The 19,457-nt window shown below is 34.3% G+C and overlaps 1 protein-coding gene across 1 annotated transcript in view; it reads right to left on the reverse strand.

Annotated features, from left to right (window-relative positions):
- Window positions 1-5,113: 5,113 nt before the first annotated feature.
- Window positions 5,114-19,457, reverse strand: part of SREK1IP1 (SREK1 interacting protein 1) — a 41,329-nt gene continuing 26,985 nt past the window's right edge. Inside the window, exons 4-5 of the mRNA XM_042940167.1 lie at window positions 8,434-8,506; window positions 5,114-5,423 (exon numbers count right to left, since the gene is read on the reverse strand). Coding sequence (XP_042796101.1) covers window positions 5,234-5,423; window positions 8,434-8,506 — 263 coding nt within the window. The 3' untranslated portion in view covers window positions 5,114-5,233. The remainder of the gene's footprint in view (window positions 5,424-8,433; window positions 8,507-19,457) is intronic.

Genomic DNA, 19,457 nt, shown 5'->3' on the forward strand with positions numbered 1-19,457 from the left:
TGATCTTAATAATAAATATTTTCAGCTTACCAAGGGATAACCGTAACACGAATCCTTCACTGATAAAGTTCCTAAGGAACTTCTATAATGAAAGTTATCAAACACACAAGTCCTCTGGTTCCACCTAAGCTACTGCAATACCACATAGACATCTAGAAATAAAACTACAGTTTCTGCAAATTACAATTGTCTTAAAAGATTTTTTACGCATAAGTATGATTTCTATTGTAAGAACACAGGCCTGGGTGTCTTAAGGAATGCACTAAGAAAAAAAGGATTAATTTTAAGCTGGCTCTGCTGAACACATGTACTGTGTGGTGTAAAGTTATGGAGTGGGAAGACTAGCCTTTCACAGTGTGTCAGACACAGCTTCTCTGGTCTGAGGGGGGCGTGGGGGAAGGAAAGCCCTATTGCACTTGGGCATGCAAGGCTAAGGGTTAGAAACTTGGGACAATTAGGCTGTCAAAAGTTTTACCAAGAACTAGGGATATCTTCTGGACCAGCACTGTGCAGCAGAAGTTTCTGTGATGATGGAAATGTTCTTTCTGTGTCTGCCCTGCTCATAGTAGCCACCAGTCACCTGTGGCAACTGGGCACTTAAGATGTCTCTAGAGCAAATGAAGGATACCTTTTATTTTATTTAATTAATCCAAATTTAAATAGCTACATGGGGCTATACTGAGAACATAGTTCCAGATCATTATTGACACATCTGCTGCCTATGTTGATTTCATTTTGGCTATCTTGATACACAGATAATAATTATAGTACCATAGATGTTGCCTCAAGTAAAAACCTAGGTTGAGAAAGTTTAGTTAAGGCACGGGTACAGTTCTACTTTTGTTGTTCAAGGGCGAACGCAGAAGCCATGAATGAAACAAGAAGCAGACAAATTGGTCAAGGCCAGCACAATCCTCACGGTCTCCCAAACTCCTCTTAACCTGTGAGACATACAGGAGCTGGCCGTGGCTGTATGTGTCATGAGTTGTGCCCCTGGAAAGGCATCCCAATTCTCTGGCATTCTGCACATTTTTTAAAAAGTTGGGAGGCAACAAATGATGGTCAGAAGACCCTGGGTTTTGTGTGATTACAATTGTGCTGGCTTAAGAAGCGTACTCTCCTTGGTTGCCAACTGCCCGGGGAGACTGAATCTCAGCACTGGTACTAGTTATAGTCCCTGCCAAGCCAGGTCACCTGAGGGAGAGCCACAGGGTTCAACCAGTGGACCAACTGGTATGTGTCTCTGTTGCTTTGAAGCAGTTGGTGCTTCACACATTGAGACAAAATATTAAGCAAGATGTCTTATCAAATCACAGCCGAGTCTATACAATGAAAAATATACTTTAGATGATTTATTTGGGTGTCACTAACCTAGTGACAGAATTTAAATCAGTCACAAATAATCTAAAAATGTAAAACACATTTCAAAGTATGTACTTATGCATGTAATTCTGGGGACGCGTCTGATAAAGAACACAGTAGCTTTATGTGTTTTTAGAAGACTTAAGTCACTGGAATTTTTGGTAATAATCAAATCTTAGAAAGAAAAGTGGGTCTAGAAGAAGAGTAGAAATAACAGGACATAAAAGGCTCAAATTATTTTCTATGCGGTCTTCTTATGAGAGCAATTTCATCTTTGAAAAAAATTGTTTAATAGGATTTCGAAGTGGATAAAACCAAACCCCAATAAAGGCCATATCTTTCCTTAAAACTCTCTCATGGTGTCTCACTGCTTACAGATTAAAGTTCAAGCTTCCAAACACGGAACATAAGACTTTGTTCTCGTGTTCCTGAGAACCTAGAATGGTAGTCTCAATTCTTACCACATCCTGCCTTACATAATGCTTGTAATTCTTGACACACACACAACTCAAGTTTTTTTACTGTGATCTTTGTTCACAGTACCCACTCGTCAGTAACTGCCATGAGTTCTATCTTCAGTCTCCATCAAAATCCAAGTCAGCCATCATTTCTTTAGGTAGCCTTTTCTCACTTCTCCAGACTAAGTTAAGTATCCTTCTGTGTTTTTATGAACGCATGTTCAGGTCAATCACTGTATTTATTATACCTGATGTTGTGTTCTGTTGTTTCTCCCACCAACTAAACTATGAACCCCTTCAGGGAAGCAAGTGAGTTTTATATATCTCTGTATCCCCACTACTTAGCAGAGCGTTTGCTATGCCAGGCACTCAGTCAATGTTTGCTGAAGAAAGGAAGCAATGACATTTTTATCAATATTATTAATAACTCTTCAATCTAGTTAAAATGAAAGTGACCTAGGGTTATATAATTTTAGACGGAGTGAACCATAAATATAGACACATAAAATTGTTTTATTCCTTATTTATTGATGTTTTGGCCTCAGAGAACCAAAGATGTGAACAGATGTACATTAGGGGCAAGAACTAGGGATACCTCTGAGAGATTTTCGTGAAAAGAGGATACGGAGAAAAGAAACAGGGAATTTTGTGGGGAGTGGATCCATCAGCCCAAAAGCAATAGCCTGAGTATTTAGATAATCAGGTTACAGATACAAATCTAAACATAAAATCTATATGCATCTGATGAAAAAGACATACACTGGTTGCTAAGAACGTAAACCAAATATCAATTACCTGCTTAAAGAAGTTGAATGTGTTTAACAGGTATATTAATAAATTCAACCTTTACCAATACAGAATGCTACCTGCCTACCTACAGCAATTTCTAAAATGAATAATATTACTTGAATTATACTAACATATTGATAATCATATACATTAAGGACTGGAAGGGTTCTCAGAGATAATTGGGTATAATATATTACAGATCAAATACACCAAGGCCCAGAGAAGATAAATAATTTAGTTGAAAGTCACGAAGGTAGTTAGAAAGGCCAGGACTTTTTGGATTTTTACTATTAAGTTCACTTTTCCTTCTGCTACGTACATACTGCCTCATAGAAAATCTCACTAATTTTCTCCCAAAATTTATTAGTGAGATTTGTATCCAATCCCAACAAAATCACTTTACAAGAAAACCAGTAAAAAGAAATAAATTTTATTCAGATGACAGGTTTTATAAACTATTCTCATACTATGGGGAATTTACTCAAGAATAATTCCAAGAATGTATCTAGGGGACAAAATTACTGAGCAATAAAATTTTTTAATTTGCACACTGTATTAGTTAATGATGCTGAATTTTATGTAACTCTTTTGGACCATTATCAATTGTGTTCCCATTTAGAAAACAAACCTAATGAGCCAATGTATAATCTCTATGATTAACAGAAATAAAACTCACAAATAACTTTACATTACTTTTGTTTCACTATAATTATTAGCATTTTTAACCATGTTAAAATGGGATGAGGCCATCCTTGTGCATGCAGCATTTTCCTATCATTTTTAAGTTTTTTATTTTTTCATTATGATAATGAAAGAACCGTATTTTCAGAAAATACAGCTAAAAAAATACTGAAAATACAGCAAAGGCCAAACAAACACTTAAAAATGTAATAACTTAATAACTCTATGTTTCTCTCCCAACACCTGACTAAACTATTTACAAAAGAGTTTCTTTCTGAAGAGGCCATATGACGGAATTAGGTGATGGAAAAGCTAGAAGAGTGAAAGCTTCCTCAGCTATAAAGCTAGAAGAGGGATGTGGGTGTAGCCTCCCTAGATCTCAGCATGGTAAGCAGATATTACGAGGAGCTGTGAGCTCCCCCAGTGTGAGTGAGGTCATGCGAGCAAGGGGAGCTGGATGAAGAAAGAATCAGTACATTTTTCCAGCTTGTGAGGTTACATGTACTTACCTGGTTTCACCATAATGAATTTGCCTGAAGCCATGTCTGTAGGTTAGTAATCTGAAAATTTATAACTGCACCACAGTGAGTACATGCAATCTTTGGTGCTGTGCCATGATAAGTGATTGATGTTTGATGCTGCTAAGTGCTTAACTCACTGGGCGTAAGGGATATCCAAATATCAAGCAAAGTAAGTAACACTGATCATTGTGAAATTAACAGTGTAAGAAACATTTATATCTACTGATAAATGCTTGAAAATGCTTACTCATATAAAATTTTCATTGTTCTATAAAGGCTTTCATGATGCAACTCCCTGGCTCTTATATTTTAAAAAGTACAGAATAAAATTCTTAACCCTAAATTTTTGTCACTGCTCTTAAGGTCTAAGACGGAAGTAAAAGAGAGAAACACCCCAAACTGGTCATTTTTGAAACCATAAATTCAGTGTGAAACCTGCTTCAAAACTACAAATTATTTTAGACAAATAAATATATATGTTCACATTTATAAAAAATTTCCACATTACTCATAGAAACAAGCTTCATAAAATTTACATACAGAATAAAAATCAGTTCTAATAATGATTTAGCTGTCATCCTCCTAATTAAAAAGTTCTGTGTTTGAGGTATCACTTTAAGAGATGCCAATATGGCACATTTGTAAAACAACCCAGGAGTCTATCCTAAATATCCTACCCAACACAGCATCATCTCTGCAAGACTCTGAGAGGCTGCACTACGCTTGTCTTTTTAAAAGAGGAAGAGAATTTTAATTGTTACAATAACAGAGGAGGCAGGTACTAGACACTCTGCATTTCATGTAATAGTAAAACTCCCTTATAAGTATTTTCATTATCTTCTTGCCAACACCATTCGCTTAAAATGTCCTAGTTAAGACCAGTGAAGCAGCTTCATTTCCTATGACATCCAAAAAAGTTTCAAGATTTAAAAATGACAGTGAAAAATTTCACTATCTTTATACATTACCATAGGAAATAAAGCTATTAAATTTTTCAGAGTCAAGAGCAAAGCATTATCCCCTACCTCATTTTATCACTGGAAGGTGGACACTTGATTGAGCAATACTCATTAACTGCTAGGTAGATTACCTGTGTTGACTGGAGTAAAGCCATTTACAATCAACTTATAAAGTAACAACACTAGTCAGACACAATCATGAATACCAAAAATGATGTGTTTGGTATGTATAAATATCTATATTTGGGGTGTGGCTATCAAGTAATAAGACTGATTCAATACTTTATAGTCAGCACATTAAAAATCTATTGCCAGAAGACAATGGTCCCATATACGAAAAAAATGTCTATATGGAAAAGGCTGTGGTTTATTGCAAAGCATGATTATATAGCAAATTCCAAGGAAGGTCAAATAATTTCTAAAACCAAATTTTAAAATTTAATGGCTTAGGCTGAAGATTCAGTTACTTTTTGCAGATCTCAGAAGGATTAGGGGTGGAAGAATGCTTTTCCTTTTTTCTCTTCTTTTTTTCCTTTTTGTGGTGTTTCCCCCTTTTTGACTTATTCTTTTTTTCTTTTTTCTTTTCTTTCTTCTGGTATTTTTGTTTCTTTTGTTTTGAAGTGTCCTCTTCAGTGGAACTGGATGAATAAGACCTATGGGCAATAATAGAGACTGACTGATAACTGCATTTATGGCTAATAGCTAAATTTAAATGGGATTTAACTGCCTGAAATCATTCTTGGAGCAAAGTGGGGTATAAACAAAGAAACTCGAAATGTGCTTTATATATTTGTATTCTCTTAAAATACAGACTTCAGAATTTTTGCTCCTTGGTCATAGAAGCTGACAAAACAAATAACTCTATTTTGCTCAACTCTAGTATTAAGTTTTAAACTCAGTAAGGATGCAATAATTTTTCTGTGATTTTCAGCTTTTCATCCTGTTGTACCCTTCAAAATCTTATAAGCTAAACAAAGTGGTATTTACCAAGCCTTTATCATATATACAATTCATTTACATATGCAATAACTTGTTAGCATATTCTTTTTTTTTTAATTTTTTTAATGTTTACTTATTTTTGAGACAGAGAGAGACAGAGCACGAACAGGGGAGGGTTAGAGGGGGAGGGAGACACAGAATCTGAAGCAGGCTCCAGGCTCTGAGCACAGAGCCCGACGCGGGGCTCGAACTCACGGACCGTGAGATCATGACCTGAGCTGAAGTCGGACACTTAACCGACTGAGCCACCCAGGCGCCCCAGCATATTCTCTTAAAAGAGCTACAAAAGGATGCAATTATGTAAAAAGGGCTATATTTGTACCTTGGTAAAAATGGGTGAAAGCTGAAAATTAGCTAAATAAAAGGACTTCTGTTAAATTCCTGTTCAAGTGATACAGATGAGCACTTGCATTCCAAAGTAATTTTCACTAGTTACAAAAAGAGATGTTTTAAATGCATACAAGTAAATGAGGATGATTTATCATTATTCTTTATTTTTCTAATACTCCTCTAATACTAGATTTGGAAAAAAAACTATGCAATTCCTTCCTCTAGTATTAAAAGAGAAAAGTAACAAAAAAAACAGAAAAGGCATCTCTTAAGATCTTATATAAGTAGGTATACAACAATCTCCCCACATCCAAACTCTAAATGTGTCAGAAGACAGAAACTGAGTCAATTAAAAATAAAAAATAAAGACACCTTTTTTTTTTTTTTTTTTTTTTTTAATGTTTATTCAGTTTTGAAAGACAGAGCGTGAGCAGGGGAGTGGCAGACAAAGAGGGAGACACAGAATTGGAAGCAGGTTCCAGGCTCTGAGCTGTCAGCCCAGAGACCAATGAGGGGCTCAAACGCACAAACTGCAAGATCATGACCTGAGCTGAAGTCAGTTGCTTAACCGACTGAGTCACTCAGGCGCCCCAAAAAAGAAAGCTTTCTAAAAAGGTAGTAGTGAGCTAACCGTTAGAAGTTAAAGCCCGGGGCACCTGGGTGGCTCAGTCGGTTAAGCGTCTGACTTCGGTTCAGGTCACGATCTCGCGGTCCGTGAGTTCGAGCCCTGCGACGGGCTCTGGGCTGATGGCTCAGAGCCTGGAGCCTGTTTCGGATTCTGTGTCTCCCTCTCTCTCTGCCCCTCCCCAGTTCATGCTCTGTCTCTCTCTGTCCCAAAAATAAATAAACGTTAAAAAAAAAAAAAAAAAAAAAAGAAGTTAAAGCCCAAACTAAGAAAACCTGACACAGACCTACAGTAAGCAAGAAATAAATGCATGAGACTTCAAGTCTGTGTCTGCCAGTGATTCTCATGAATTACTTGACTGAATTTCTTGTTTAGAAACTCTGAGTTTTCCCTCATTTCTGTAATGCTGTATTTCTTTCTCCATTTTGTCTTACTTAGACTTCTGGCTTGTTTCCTGAGCTTATTTTCTCATGTATTCTCTTATTCCCTCTTCATCTCTGTTATTGTCAACTCTTGCCTGTTTTCCTGTTTTAAAGACCCTGCTTGACCTCTGGATTCTGAGTAGAGATTGTTTGTACATTTTTCTTTGGCTTTTTGGTCCTGGATTTTAATTTTTAAGGCCTGGTGTTAGACTTGCACATAACAACTCCAAGAGGTGGCAAAATCTCTGCTGAGTATGACTAGAAAATTTCATTTAATTTCAGGCCCTGTCTGAGGTCTGTGAGACCCAAAGTAGAGAGGCTCAAATAAATAATCTGTTACAATAAAACAAGTATCTTAGAATTTGGAAGAAAACAGATAATTTCATTTTGTCTATACACAATCCTTGCTGTGCTAATGCAAATGATTCAACAATACATTAGTCCGACTATAAAATACACTGACCTCTATCTTCCTATTAGCTTTTATGTTAAATATTATTTGACTCCCAACACTTGAGAGAAAATGAACTTTTCTAAATTATGAAGTAGCTGAGGTGTTGAAAGGTATGTATTAAATGCTCTATGAAGTTAACACCTGATTTTCAGAACTTACTCTATTAGAGAACTAGGGTCCAAGTCAGACATTATTATTGTCAAATACCTTAAAAGATATCTGTATATATATGTTTATTCTAGTATATATGAAACTGTACTTGTTAACCATAAAAGAAGCTGCTTCTTAATTCTTGTGATCAATTGCTTTAACCAGTTAGTTGTTAAAAGAGCTGATACTAAAAATTCATTGGCGCCTGATGTGGGTTCTGAAAGACCTGAATGATTTTTTAGAATAAGTGGGTACGTAAATCCTATTAATAACTTTGTAGCCATTGCAATGATATTTTGAGAATACAAATACTTAAGCCCCAACATTCTATATATGAGGACAAAATATATATGTAAAGAATTTAGACATCATCCAATTAAAAGTGTGGCTGATGTTTTAAACTCTAAATTTTAGAACACAAATAGAATACATAAAAGAAGGGGGGGGGGTATTATTTATTTATACCTTAATTTGCTCCAAGAAAAAAAATTCAAGGTGGCTGAGTATTGACTTTAGCTTTGATTCCTCAAGGACTGTTATTTTACTGAAACAACTGAATATCTGATCCCCATTAAGGAAAGAATTAGTGTTAAATTAATTGGACTACACACAAAATATAAAATTTTATAATCCATCTGGGATTCACAGTCCTGCTTTTAAAAAACAATGATGTTAAAAAATACCTTTTTCTTTTTTTTTTCAACTTGATTTTCTCTTTGCTTTTTGCTTTTTTCTTCTCCTCTTCTTCATTTACTCCTGTGTATTGAGGGGAAAGAATCAGGACACCATGAATGTGCACACTAATATGGTATGTATACAGTTTTTCCACTTTGGTTACTGGTTGATGAATTTTATTGGTTAGGAGATACTGCACTTCTCTTGTAACAGTTTCTCCTTTCTTGTTTTTCAAATTGAGGTATAAATTGACATATAACATTATTTATTTTCAGGCATACAACATAATGGTTTGATATTTGGACACATTCCAAAATATTTGCTGTAAGTCAAGTTAACATCTGTCACCATGTTACATACATACCAACAACATTTTTTTCATGTGATGAGGACTTTTAAGATCTACCCTCTTAGCAACTTTCAAACATACAATACAGTACTATTAACTATAGTCCACATGCTATACATTACAACCCCATGACTTATTTATAACTGGAAGTTTGTACCTCTTTTATTATTTTTTAAAGATTTTGTTTTTAAATAATCTCTCCACCCAACATGAGACTCAAACCTACAACCATGAGATCAAGTGTCCATACTCTATCCACTGAGCCAGCCAGGCACCCCGGTACTCCTTGACCAGCCTTATCACCTGCCTCTAACAACCACAAATCTTTTTCCTTTATCTCTGAGCTTGGCTTTTTTATGTGTTTGTTTCTTTTTTAGATTTCACATATAAGTGAAATCATATAGTATTTGTCGTTCTCTGACTTATTTCACATAGCTTAATACCCTCAAGGTCCACTAATTATTTTTATTTATTGAGAAGCTTATAAAAATATTACATGCTTTTTATAAAAATTTCAACTACTACTAGGTACATTAAATAAAAAATTCAAGTACTCCACTGCTAATTCCTACACCGAATCAATGTCAACAGTTTGGTGGGTACTATTTCAGGTCTTAAAAAACAAAACAATATAATCAAATACAGTCTTTTTTTTTTTTTTTTTTTTTTTTTTTTTTTTTTTTTTTTTTTTTTAAATAGGCTCCATGCCTAGCCTGATGGGGCTTGAACCCATAACCCTCAGATCAAGAGTTGCATGATATACTGACTGAGCTAACCTGGTACCCCTCAAATACAGGTGTTTAAATTTTTCTTTTTCAAACAAAATGAGGATTATGGTATTCTAGGATGTTAAGATCACAGGACTGTAAAGAAATCTGATAATATTTATGTCATTGGTACCCTAGAAGGAAAGAATATATACTACTCTCTAACTTGTTTCTGAAATACACAATTTGGTGTGTTTTCTGTTAAGCTTGCTCTCCATACAACCAAATATGCACATACAATCACTTATACAAAATAGTTACAAATAAGTCCCAAGTTTTTCTCTTTTTTGAAAGATGGATAAGTGATATTTTATATGGAATATAAATACAGTGGCATGTATAATATTTTGCAACTTATTTCACATTTGTCAAAAATCAGTTGCACAGAAAAAAAGTTAAGTTGGACTTCTGCTTCTGGGAAGAGTAGTTTTCCTATTTCTCCCAGTAAGTTCAACTAAAAATACCAGACATTGTAAAAACAAACATAAAAACTGAAAAGTAGGGGTCCCTGGGTGGATCAGTCAGTTGAGTGCCCGACTCTTGAATTCGGCTCAGGTCATGATCTCACAGTTCATGGATTCGAGCCACCTGTCAGGCTATGAGCTAGCAGTGCAAAGCCTGCTTGGGATTCTCTCTCTTTCTGCTCCTCCCCTGCTTGTGCTCTCTCTCTCAAAATAAATAAGTAAACTTAAAAACAACAACAACTTTAAAGTAGAAATAAGACAGACTAGCTATGGATCTTGAAATCCAGAGAAAGACACGGGAGTGAGTTCTGTGGAATTCTTGCTTCCTTTAGCTCAGACTTGGAGCTGAAGAAGCTGGCAGCTTTGGCAATTCCAATACAGGTACAGATAAAAAGATTTCTCTAGCCTAAAGACCAAAACAGAGACAGCCTAGTGACAGATAGGTTGTAAGTAACAACGGCCCTTACTCAAGCCGAACACCACAGAGAAAACTGGCACAACCCCCATCCATGTCAGCAGACTCTGAGTGGGGAACCTAGACATTCCCCCTTATCAAGCTGTGATAAGATCTCCCAATTCCTCAGCATGAGAAGTCTAAGTAGGTAACCAGGACCTTTATCACTACCCAGTAAAGAGATCTCCACTAATAGTGTCAATAAAGACCACTTGGGAAGACTTGACTTCTGCTGCCAGCCAGTAGTAATGAGGTACCCCTCCCATCTATGCTGAAATGATGTCAGAAGATATCTAAGAAAGTCGGCGCATTCATCATCACCCAGTAGTAAGTAACAAGACCACTCCCACCATGGGATACCAATAGGGAGCTAGAACTCATCCCCTCACCCAGCAGTAACAAGAAGCCATGACCACTTTGAGTGTTGGTGGAACCTAAGTGGGGAAGTAGAACCTCTGTCTCCCCCTGGCAATAAAAAGCCACTTTCTCTTCTGGGGTGGTACCAAGGAAAATCATATAAAAGACAAGGTTTAAGGAAAGCCAACATTTCATAATACAATATAAACATGTCCAAATTTTGGTTGAAAAGAACTCATCAAAGTCCAGAACCAGGAAGATCTTAAATTGAATGAAAAATGAAACAATCAATATAACAACCCCACAATGAGATTATTTTTAAAATAATCTAAAAAAGATTTTAAAGTAGTCATCATAAAAATGTTTCTAAGAAACAAAATGCTTGAAAAAAGTGAAAAAAATATAAAAACCCCCCAAAATGGGACAAAATCCAAAGAACCAAATAGAAATTTTAGAACTAAAATGACAATAAATGGAATTAAAACACTCAGTGGATGGGCTCAATAGCAGAATGCAAAGCACTGAATAGAAATATCACTGAATGGGAAAACAGAACAATAGAAATCACCCAATCTGAGCAATGGAGAAGAAACAGATTTAAAGAAAAGAAATGAGACTTGGGGATCTGTGGGATAGTAACACAAGATACAATATTTATGTCACTGGAGACATAAAGAGTATAAAGAAGGAGGAGCTTAAAAAGTACTTGAAATCCATATCGAGATATGAAAATTAAACTTTTGAAAACTAATGAAAAAAAAATCTTGAAAACAGCCAGAGAAAAATAATATATTACTTATACGAATGAAACAATTAGAATGAAAGCAGATTTCTTATTAGAAAGCATGGAAGACAGAAAGAAGTGGCCATTTTTTAAATGCTGAAAGAAATGTCAACCTGGAATCCTCTACCCAGTAAAAATATTATTCAGGAATGAAGGAGAAATTAAGACATTCTCAGATAAGGAAAAAGTAAAAGGATTCATCACCAGCAGACAGACCCTAAAAGAATGGCTAAAGAAAATTCCTTAAATGGAAAGGAAATGATAAAAGAAGGAACACTGGAACATCAAGAAGAAAGAATAGAATAAGCAAAGCCCTGAGTACAACAGGCTTTCCTTCTCTTGAGTTCCTAACTTATGTTTGATTGTGGAAGCAAAAACTACATCATTGTTTCATGTGGTTTTAAATGTATGTGGAGAATATATTTACGACAAGTGTATTGTAAAGGAAAGAGGGTAAAGGGACATAAAGGGAGGCATGGTTTCTACTCTTCGCTTGTCCTGGTAAAAAGACAATACCAGTAGATCGTGGTAAATTATGTATATATAATCTAATACCTAGAGCAACCACTAAAAATGCCATATAAAATATCATAGAAAAATTAAAAAAAAAACACTATGGACACAATGTGTCTTTGACACTACAGATAAATTATACGCAATTCTATAGGTGTTCCAGTGACACTACAGATAAAACTAAAAAATGTTCAAGTAGTAATCCACAGGAAGGCAGAGAAAAAAAACAAGAATGGAAAACAAAGAATGAAAAACAGAGTGAACAGAAAACAAATAATAAAGTGGTAGGATTAGCTCTAACATATAAAAAATTACATTAATGTAAAAAAATACCAATTAAAAGAAAGTGGTTGGTAAAGTTGATTGAAAAATATGACTCACCTATACACTGCCTACAAGACTCCCACTTCAAAGAAGATATAGACACACTGAAAATAAAAGGATAGAAATGGATATGCCAAACAAGATTAAAGGAAAGCTAGAGTGACTGTATTAAGATCAGATAAAATAGACTTCAGAAAAAAGAAAATTACCAGTGAGAGAAAGGGCCAAATATAATGATAAAAGTTTCAACTCACCAATAAGACATATCCTAAATGTGTATGCACCAAACAATAGAGCTAAAAAATACATGAAGCAAAACTGACAGACCTTAAAGGAGAAACAGACAAATCTACAATTCTCTCAACAATTAATAGATGCTACACATAAAGTCAGCAAGAATGCAGAAGAACTCAACAACCATCAATCAATAGAATCTAAACAAGATTTAAAATCACTCTACCCGACAAGAGTAGAATACACATTTTTTTCAAGTACCTACAGAACATAGACCAAGACAGAATATATCCTGTGTCATAAAACAAAACTTAACAAACTTAAAAGAACTGAACTCATACAGAGTTATGTCTCTGTCCTTAATGTAATCAAATGAGAAATCAGTAACAGATAACAGGGCAATTTCTAAACAGTTGGAAACAAAACAACACTTTTAAATAATCCATTGGGCAAAGAGGAAGTCTCAAGGAAAACAAAACATACTTAACTGAATGAAACTGATATATATTAAAATTTGTGTAACACAGCTAAAGCAGTGCTGTGAGGAAAATTTATAGCACTAAATGCTTAGGATAGAAATGAAGAAAAGTTTCAAACTGATTACATCTTAACTTTGATCTCAAGAGCCTAGGGGGAAAAAGCTAAATAAACCCAAAGCAAGTAGAAAGGAAGTAGAAAGCAAGGAAGAAAAATAATAAAGCACAAGAATTAATAAAATTGAAAACAAAACAAAAAAATTAGAGAAAAAGAATGAAACAAGTAGCTGGTTCAATAAAATTGACAAATCTCTGGAAAAATGTGAAAGAAAAAAAGACACAAATCATCAATATCAGAAATGAAAAAAGGGTTACCACTACAGACCCTATATACATCAAAAAGATAAATGAAAGCTATGAACACCCTACAAAAATAAATGTGACAACTTGGATAGTATGGACCCCTTTCTCAAAAAACAAAATGCCACAACTCACCCAACAGGAAGTAGATAATTTCAATAACCCTTTAACTATTGAGGAAATTTAATATCTAACTTTAAGACTTCTAAAAAAAATCTTCAGGCCCAGATAACTTCACTGAAGAACTCTACCAAACATTTAAAGAAAAATAAACACTACTTTCATACAAGTCTTATGCAATTTTATCCAAAAATAGAAGGAAATTTTATCAATACTCTATGTAACTCTTACTCTGATTCCAAAATTAGACTAAAATAGTACAAAGCAAGAAAACTACAGACCAACATCTTTCATGAATACAGATGGAAAAATCCTTAACAAAATTTAGCAAATAGAATTCATGGATACAAGGCTGGTTCAATTTTCAAAAATTAATTAATATAATCTACCATATTAACAAGCTAAGAAAAAATCATAATATCATACTGATCAATGAAGAATTGGCAAAATCTGACAACCATTCTATAATAAAAACTGTAAAAAAAATGGGAATAGAAAGAATATTTCTCAACTTGATAAAAGGCAACTACATAAAACTTTCCACTAAAATTACACTTAATGGTGAAAGTTTAAGTGCTTTTGCCCTCTAGGATTAGAATCCAGGTAAGAAAGTCATCTCTCACCACTCTTTCTCAATACAGTACTATAAGTTTTAGGTATGGCAATAAAACAACAACAACAACAAAAGAAAAAAAAAAAAAACAAGAAATAAAGACATAGATTAAAGGAGAAAAATAAAACCATTCCCATTTGCAGATGATATGATGGTTTACATAAAAAATATCAAGGAATCTATAAAAAATGAAATTACTGAGTTCAGCAAGGATATAAGAGAAAAAGACAGAAAGGTATTGCCTTTCTACACACTGGTAATAAATACACAGAAACAAAATTCAAAATACACCATTTAGGAGATAAATTGCCTGCTGTAACCGCCCAGTTGTGCCTGTCCACCAGACACCCACTCTCGCAAGAAGAAGCCTCTCTTCACTGTGCTCAGTCTCTGCATCCCTCCTTTGATTGGGTCAGTGGGCTTATTTCTCACAAAAACTACACAGTAATCTATGTAAACAAGTGAAAGACCTACATAAATGGAGAGACAGACTAAGTTCTTGAATTGGAGACTCAACATAGTAAAGATATCTATTCTCCCTAAACTGAAATACATGTTTAATGCCATTCGTGTCAAAATCTCAGCAAGATTTCTTTCTAGACATAGAATTATTCTAAAAATCTATATGGAAAGAATAGAAAGTAGTTAAAATATTTCTGGAAAAGAATAAAGTGGGAAGAATCAGTCTACTCAATTTCAGGACTTATTATATAGCTACCATTAATCACGACTGTTGGCGGTGGTGGAAGAACAGACACATAGATCAAGGGAACAGAAGAGAGAACTCAAACAAACCCACACAAATATGACCACCTGGTTTTTGGCAAAAGTACAACAGCAATTCAATGGAGGAAAGATAGCTTTCCAACAAAGAGTGCTAGAATAATTGCTTATCTTTTTTTTTTTTAACGCTTATTCATTTTTTGAGAGACAGAGAGAGACAGAGCAAGAGTGGGGGAGGGGCAGAGAGAGAGAAAGAGAGGGAGACACAGAATCCGAAGCAAGCTGCAGGCTCTGAACTGACAGCACAGAGCCTGATGTGGGGCTCGAGCTCACAAACCATGAGATCATGACCTGAGCCGAAGTTGGACGCTTAACCGACCGAGCCACCAGGCGCCCTAATAATTGCTTATCTTAAGCAAAATAATAAAACTTGTCCTAAATATCTCATCTTCTACAAAAATCAACTCAAAATGAATCATGGACTTAAAGTGAAAATGTAAGACTACAAAATTTTTTGGGGAGAGTGCAAAAGGTGATTTTATTAAAGCATGGGGACAGGACCGTGGGTAGAGAGAGCTGCACTGGGGTTGTCAAGAATGAATGGTTATTATATACCATGGACTTGGAGGAGGTAGAGTCAAAAGGTAAGTTTTCAAAAAGATTTTCACATGCTAAAGACTCACAGACTACTGGAAGCCTAGCTATTGTCAAACTAAGGTTGTTTTTCTCTCTAGCAAAGCATTAAGACAGTAGGGAGTTCCTGGACTTAAGGCTATTGATGGAATTGCCTTTTTCTTATGAACTGGTGGAGAGTCTAACCAGTTTAACCATTTGTTTTTTGTCCTTTCTTGTTTTGGGATAGCTGGGAGTATCCAAGGAATATCATATATGTCCTACCTGGAGGGTGGTGTGATAGCTTGTAAAAAAAAGTAAAGGGGACCATCTTTGGGATCTAAAGATAGGAAGAGTTCTTATCTTTGACACCAAAAGTAATCTAAAAAAGGAAAAATTGAGAAATTGGATTTTATGAAAATTAAAAACTATTACACTGTTCAAGACCTATTAAGAGGATGGAAAGATAAGCAACATATTAAGAGAAAGTATTTGCAAACCAGATATCCAACAAAGGACTAGAATCTAGAGTACATAAAGGATTCAACAGTAATGAGATGATGTTTAACATCATTAGCAATCAGGGAAATGTAAGTTAAAATCACATTGAGATATAACTTCACACCTGTCAGAATGCTAAAATATATATTTTTTTAAGTTTATTTATTATTGGAGGGAGAGCATGAACAGGGGAGGGACAGACAGAGAGGGAGAAAGACTCCCAAGCAGGCTCTGGGCTGTCAGCATGGAGACGGACGTGATCTCCAGCTCAAGAACCCTGAGATCATGACCTGAGCCGAAATCTAGGTGGATGCTTAACTGACTGAGTCACCCAGGTGCCCCTATCAGAATGCTTAAAAAAAAAAAAAAAAAAAAAGACAATATCAAATTCTAGTGAGGCTGCAGAGAAACTGGGTCATTCATACATTTTTGGTAGGGAAGTAAAATAGTATAGCCACTCTGAAAAACAGTCTGGCAGTTTATTAAGAAACTAAAGATACAAATACCATAAAACCCAACAATTGTACTTCTGGGTATTCATTTCATAGAAATGAAGATTTCTGTTCACCCAAATCCTGTTATAATAGCAGCTTTATTTGTAATAGCCCCTAATGGTACACAAGTCAGATATCTTTCAGTGGGTGAAGAGTTAAACAAACTATGGGATATCTATGTGATAAAACACTACTTGATAATTAAAAGAAACAAACTACTAAAATATGCAGCAACCTCAGTGAATCTCTAGAGAATTACAGCTAGCTGAAAAAAATCTAAAAAGATTACATACTATATGAATCCATTCATAAAACATTTTTGAAATTACAATATTACAGAAATGGCAAATTTTTGGTTGCCAGAAATTAAGAAGGTAGTAAGGACAAGAGAGAAGTGGGTGTGGCTTTTTAAAAGGCAATATGAAAAAATAAATAAAAAATAAAGATTAAAAAGGCGATATGAGTGATGCAAATATTCTGTATCTTGACTCTACCAATGTCAGAATCCTGGTTGTGATACTATACTACAATTCTGGAAGATATTATCATTGGCTTGTAAAATTATAAAATTGGCTTGTCAGTTTCTAAAACAGCCTGCTAGAATTTTGATTGTGTTTAGTTTGAATCTATAAATCAAGGGGGGAGAAATGACATCTTAAAAATATTTAATCTTCTATTCCATGAATATGGTATATCTTTTGATTCATTCATTAATTTCCCTCAGCAATGTTTTATATGCTTCAGTCTTGTGCATCTTTTAGTCAGTTTATCCCTAAATATTTCATATTTTTAATGCTATTATAAAAGGTATTTTTAACATTTCAGTTTCTGATTGTTTATTGTCACAATACAGAAATACAATTGATTTTTTGCCCATTGATTGATCTTATATTCTACAACTTTGCTAAACTTCATTCTTAGGTTATTAGGTTCCAGAAGTTTTCTTTGGTAGATTTCACAGGATTTCTACATAGACGACTATGTCATCTGCAAATAGTTTTCACTCTTTATTTTCCAATCTGGATGCCTTTGATTTCTTTTTCTTGCCTTAATCTTCACCACAAAGTTGAGTAGTGGCTAGAATCTTCACCACAAAGTTGAGTAGAAGTGGGAAGAGTAGACATCTTTGCTTTGTTCCTTATGTTATGGAAACATTCAGTCTTTTACCATTAGGTATTATGTAATCTTCCAGTTTTTTTGTTTTTTTTTTTTTTGATGTCCTTTATGAAGTTGATAAAGTTCCCTTCTTTTCCTAGTTTACTATCAAACTATCAGAAATGGACAGTGGACTTCTTTGAATTATTTAAAATACTGTAATTATCATCTACGTGTTCTTTTGTAAAGAGCTGTTAAAAATGATGAATTACATTGTCTTGTTTTAGAACGTGAAACAAATCTTATACTATTGGGATAAACTTTACTTGGTTATATTATCCTTTTCACATATTGTTGGATTTGATTTGCTAAAGTTCTTTTAATTGCCTAAAATTGCTTAAAATTCTGTTTGTGCTTGTGTTTATAGGAATCTCTACTTTTCTTGTAGTTTCTCAGAGGAATGCTGGTCTTAAAAATTGAGTTGGAAAGTTCTCCATCATATTCAATTTTTAAGATCTTATGTAGAAATGGCATTATTTCTCCTTCAACATCTGGAAGAATTAGGAGAGAAGTCATTCAGCTATGGAGTTTGCTTTGTTGAAAGTTTTTAAGCTAACCATTTAACTTCTTTAATAGATGCAGGCTATTCAGTTCATTTTTTGAGAGAGTTTTTATAGTTTGTATGTTTCAACTAATTGTCTTTTATCTAAGTTGTTCAACTTATTGGCATTTCCACAATATTCCCTTATTTTACTATCTGTATAATCTGTAGTATTATCACTTATTTCATTTCTGGTATTGTTTCTTTGTTTTGTTTTTGTTTCTTTTCTTTTATTTTTGTTTGTTTTTGTTTTGATTTTTTTTGTTTTGATTTTTACCTGATCAGTTTGGATAGCAATTTTTCAATTTTATAGATCTCAAAGAACCAGCTTTTGGTTTTACTAATTTTCTCTATTGTTTTCCTATTTTCCATTTCAGTGATTTCATCTCCAATCTTTTTATTATCTTTCTTCTGCTTACTTTGGGTTTCATTCACTTTTCTTTTTCTAGTGTGTTAAAGCAGAGGTGAAGTCATAAATTTGAGATATTTCTTCTTTCTAATACAGGAAGTTAGTGTTATAATTTCCTTTAGGTACTGTTTTATGAGCATCCCATAAATATTGTGTTTTTATTCATTCAGTTCAAAATACTTTGTAATTTCCTTTTGCATTTTTTCTTTGACCCAGTGGGTTATTTAGAAGTGTTAGGTTACATATATTGGGTGAATTTTCCAGGAAGCTGTCACTATATTTCTAATTTAATTTCCTTGTGGCTAGAGAATATATTTTGCATAATGTGAACCCTTTAAAATCTATCAAGGCTTGTTTTATAACACAGAATAAGGTCTATCTAGCTAGACATTCTGTGTGAACCTGAAAAAAATGTGTACTCTGCAGTTGTTGGGTGAGGTGTTCTATAAATATTAAAAAGGTCAAGTTGGCTGACAGTGTTATTCAAGTCTTATATCCTTTCTGATTTACTGTCTACCTGTTCCATCAATTATTGAGACAGGCATAGTGACTGACATCTACAACTGTAATTGTGAATTTGTTTATCCACAAGGATTTTCCGTGGTAGTTCTATCAGGGTTTGTCTCATATAGTTTAAATTTGTTATTAGGTACATAACCACTTAGTATTCATAAATACTTAGTATTCATATGTCCTCTTCACTAACACTTTTATCATTTTAAAGAAACCCTCTTTATCTCTAGAAACATTCTTCGTTTTGAAATTGACTTGATCTGATATTA

This window comes from Panthera leo, chromosome A1 (genome assembly GCF_018350215.1).
Source record: "Panthera leo isolate Ple1 chromosome A1, P.leo_Ple1_pat1.1, whole genome shotgun sequence".
In the NCBI taxonomy this organism is placed as follows: Eukaryota; Metazoa; Chordata; class Mammalia; order Carnivora; family Felidae; genus Panthera; species Panthera leo.